General features: G+C 51.6%; 1 protein-coding gene across 1 annotated transcript in view; it reads right to left on the reverse strand.

Moving 5' to 3' along the window:
- Positions 1–816: 816 nt before the first annotated feature.
- mboat2a (membrane bound O-acyltransferase domain containing 2a) overlaps positions 817–2,559 on the reverse strand; it is a 22,369-nt gene continuing 20,626 nt past the window's right edge. Inside the window, exon 11 of the mRNA XM_083683997.1 lies at positions 817–1,316. Coding sequence (XP_083540123.1) covers positions 1,145–1,316 — 172 coding nt within the window. The 3' untranslated portion in view covers positions 817–1,144. The remainder of the gene's footprint in view (positions 1,317–2,559) is intronic.

Consider the following 2,559-nt stretch of genomic DNA (forward strand, 5'->3'; position numbering starts at 1 on the left):
GTAAAAGAAAAAAACAAACATACACAGTATCAACCCCTATGTGAAAAAAAGCTTCTTTTTTTTTAAAACGACAAAAAAAAACTAAATACAAATCACCGTGACTACACCCACACTCCCTTTGTGACTCACGCCCATCAGCAGAGAACCAGCATCATTTACAAAAGAGCAGCAGATATGAAAAGCAGATGAGAAAACTCCTCCCCCCAGAATGAAAAAACAACCGACATCAAAACATGTTATGAGGATCCTAAGGCCTGTTTGAAATTGGCAGCTGACAGAAGAAAGGTTATATTTCATTTCTTTTTTTTTTTTTTACGCACACACACACATTTTTTTCCTGTTACGCCTCTTTCCTAGAAGAGGTTTTCAGACAATGACAAAAACCCTCTAGACACCTCCGCCTGCCTGCCTATCTCGAGAGCGCCATCTGGTGGTGAAAACTGCAACGGTGTCATTCTCCCGTGCAGCCAGATGAGAGCTCTGTTCCACAGCCATCCACAACCCTGTAGTACCAGGCGCCTTAGCCGCCTAGCCGCTAACCTGCTCAGTACACAGAGGGTTTAAGGCAACTTCAAAGTCAGTTTGCATTCCTCTGCATCGCCACGCCTCGGTCTACTGTTCCCGGGCTAATGTAATTATGATCACTCGTTAGATCCTAGCCATGTACAGGCCTCCAACCTCTCTCTCTCTCTCTCTCTCTCTCTCTCTCTCTCTCTCTCTCTCTCTCTCTCTCTCTCTCTCTCTCTCTCTCTCTCTCTCATCTCTCTCTCTCTCTCTCTCTCTCTCCTCTCTCTCTCTCTCTCTCTCTCTTCTCTCTCTCTCTCTCTCTCTCTCTCTCTCTCTCTCCCTCTCATCCCTCTCTTCTCCGTGTCAAAGCATGATCGCTGCTCCTCTTGTCCGGTCCGGTTCCTTGCTGTCGGAAGGTTTGACGGGTTTGTTGACACTGTGTGTGTGTGCGAGTGTGTGTGTGTGCGAGTGTGTGTGTGTGTGTGTGTTTTTGTCTGTTATTCCGATGTCCTGTCCTGTTTTTTGGTTGGTTGGTTGGTTCCTGGAAGGTAAAGAATCGGGTCTGCTGCACCAGTGTCAGTGTTCCAGCAGGGTTGTGTTGGGGCACTGCTGAGCTGAGGCCTGCTCTCTGTGAGCCTCATGTGGCTTTGTGTTTCTGGTTGCAGTTGTTGTCTGTGGTGGGGGAGAGGTTGTTGTGGTCCCCCTGGCCGTCCCCCTGGCCGGCCTCCTTCATCCTCAGGTGTCGGGGCTTCACAGGCAGGGCCAGGACCAGCAGCAGGCAGCCGATGTGGATGCAGAAGTACCAGGACCTGGGGAAGCAGGGAGAGAGAGAGAGGCAGTTCAGTCAGGACGCTTACGTCGTTAATATGATTATAGTTTAATGAAAATGGTAATACATTAGGTTTGGCATAAATTGATGGTCCACTCTGATATAGCTCCAAATAATATACACAAAGGTGAACCCATGACTTCAGGATGGGGTGGAAGCTGGGGTTGGGGCTGGGGTGGTGGGTGGTGGGTGGGGTGGAGGCTGGGGTTGTGGGTGGAAGCTGGGAGTGGAGCCTGGGGGTGGTGGGTAGAGGCTGGGGTTGGAGCTGGGGTGGTGGGTGGTGGTTGGGGTGGAGGCTGGGGTTGTGGGTGGAGGCTGGGAGTGGAGGCTGGGGGTGGTGGGTGGAGGTTGGGTGTGGAGGCTAGGGGTGGTGTGTGGGAAGCCCAAAACATACTCTCATAGCCAGGGGTGAACAACTCTCATAGCCAGGGGTGAACAACTCTCATAGCCAGGGGTGAACAACTCTCATAGTGGTGAACAACTCTCATAGGCCAGGGGTGAACAACTCTCATAGCCAGGGGTGAACAACTCTCATAAGCCAGGGGTGAACAACTCTCATAAGCCAGGGGTGAACAACGGCTCAGCGACGGTGGAGTTCTGCAAACTCGGCTCTTAAAACCATGAACATGTGACACGTTTTACATAACGTGAGATCACCCCCCCGACGGCCAGCTGCCGCCCTCCTCAAAGACCCCGCCTGAACGTTGGGGTCCTTCACTTTGTTCAGGGTTACATTCTGGAACTGTGGATACGAGTGAGGGAAGAAACCAGCTCGTCAATGAGACGGGGAACTCAGGGGATTTCACCCTGTTGGTTCACGTTTCACACACGTCCCGCTGAGGGAGGAGGAGGAGGAGGAGGAGGAGGAGGAGGAGGTGAACTCAGGAGAACGGAGGACGGAGAACGCAGGGATATCCAACACACACATACTTCACTTCACAGTCGACCCGCTGCAGCTCAACTGGATCAAAAGCCCTGACAGGTCACTGTTAATCCTGGCCACATGTTCCAGCCTGCAGTGACATTCATTATTATAGGATTAACGGAGTCCATAGTGATCACACGCGCACACACACACACACACACACACACACACAGCCTCTCACATCAGTACCAGAACTCTCGAGTTCTCGAGGTACCTGGCTTAGATCCCACACACACACTAACACACACGCACACGCACCCACACACACACACCCACACACACACACACACGCTAAAAC

Source organism: Argentina silus (genome assembly GCF_951799395.1).
Source record: "Argentina silus genome assembly, chromosome: 13".
Lineage (NCBI taxonomy): Eukaryota > Metazoa > Chordata > Actinopteri > Argentiniformes > Argentinidae > Argentina > Argentina silus.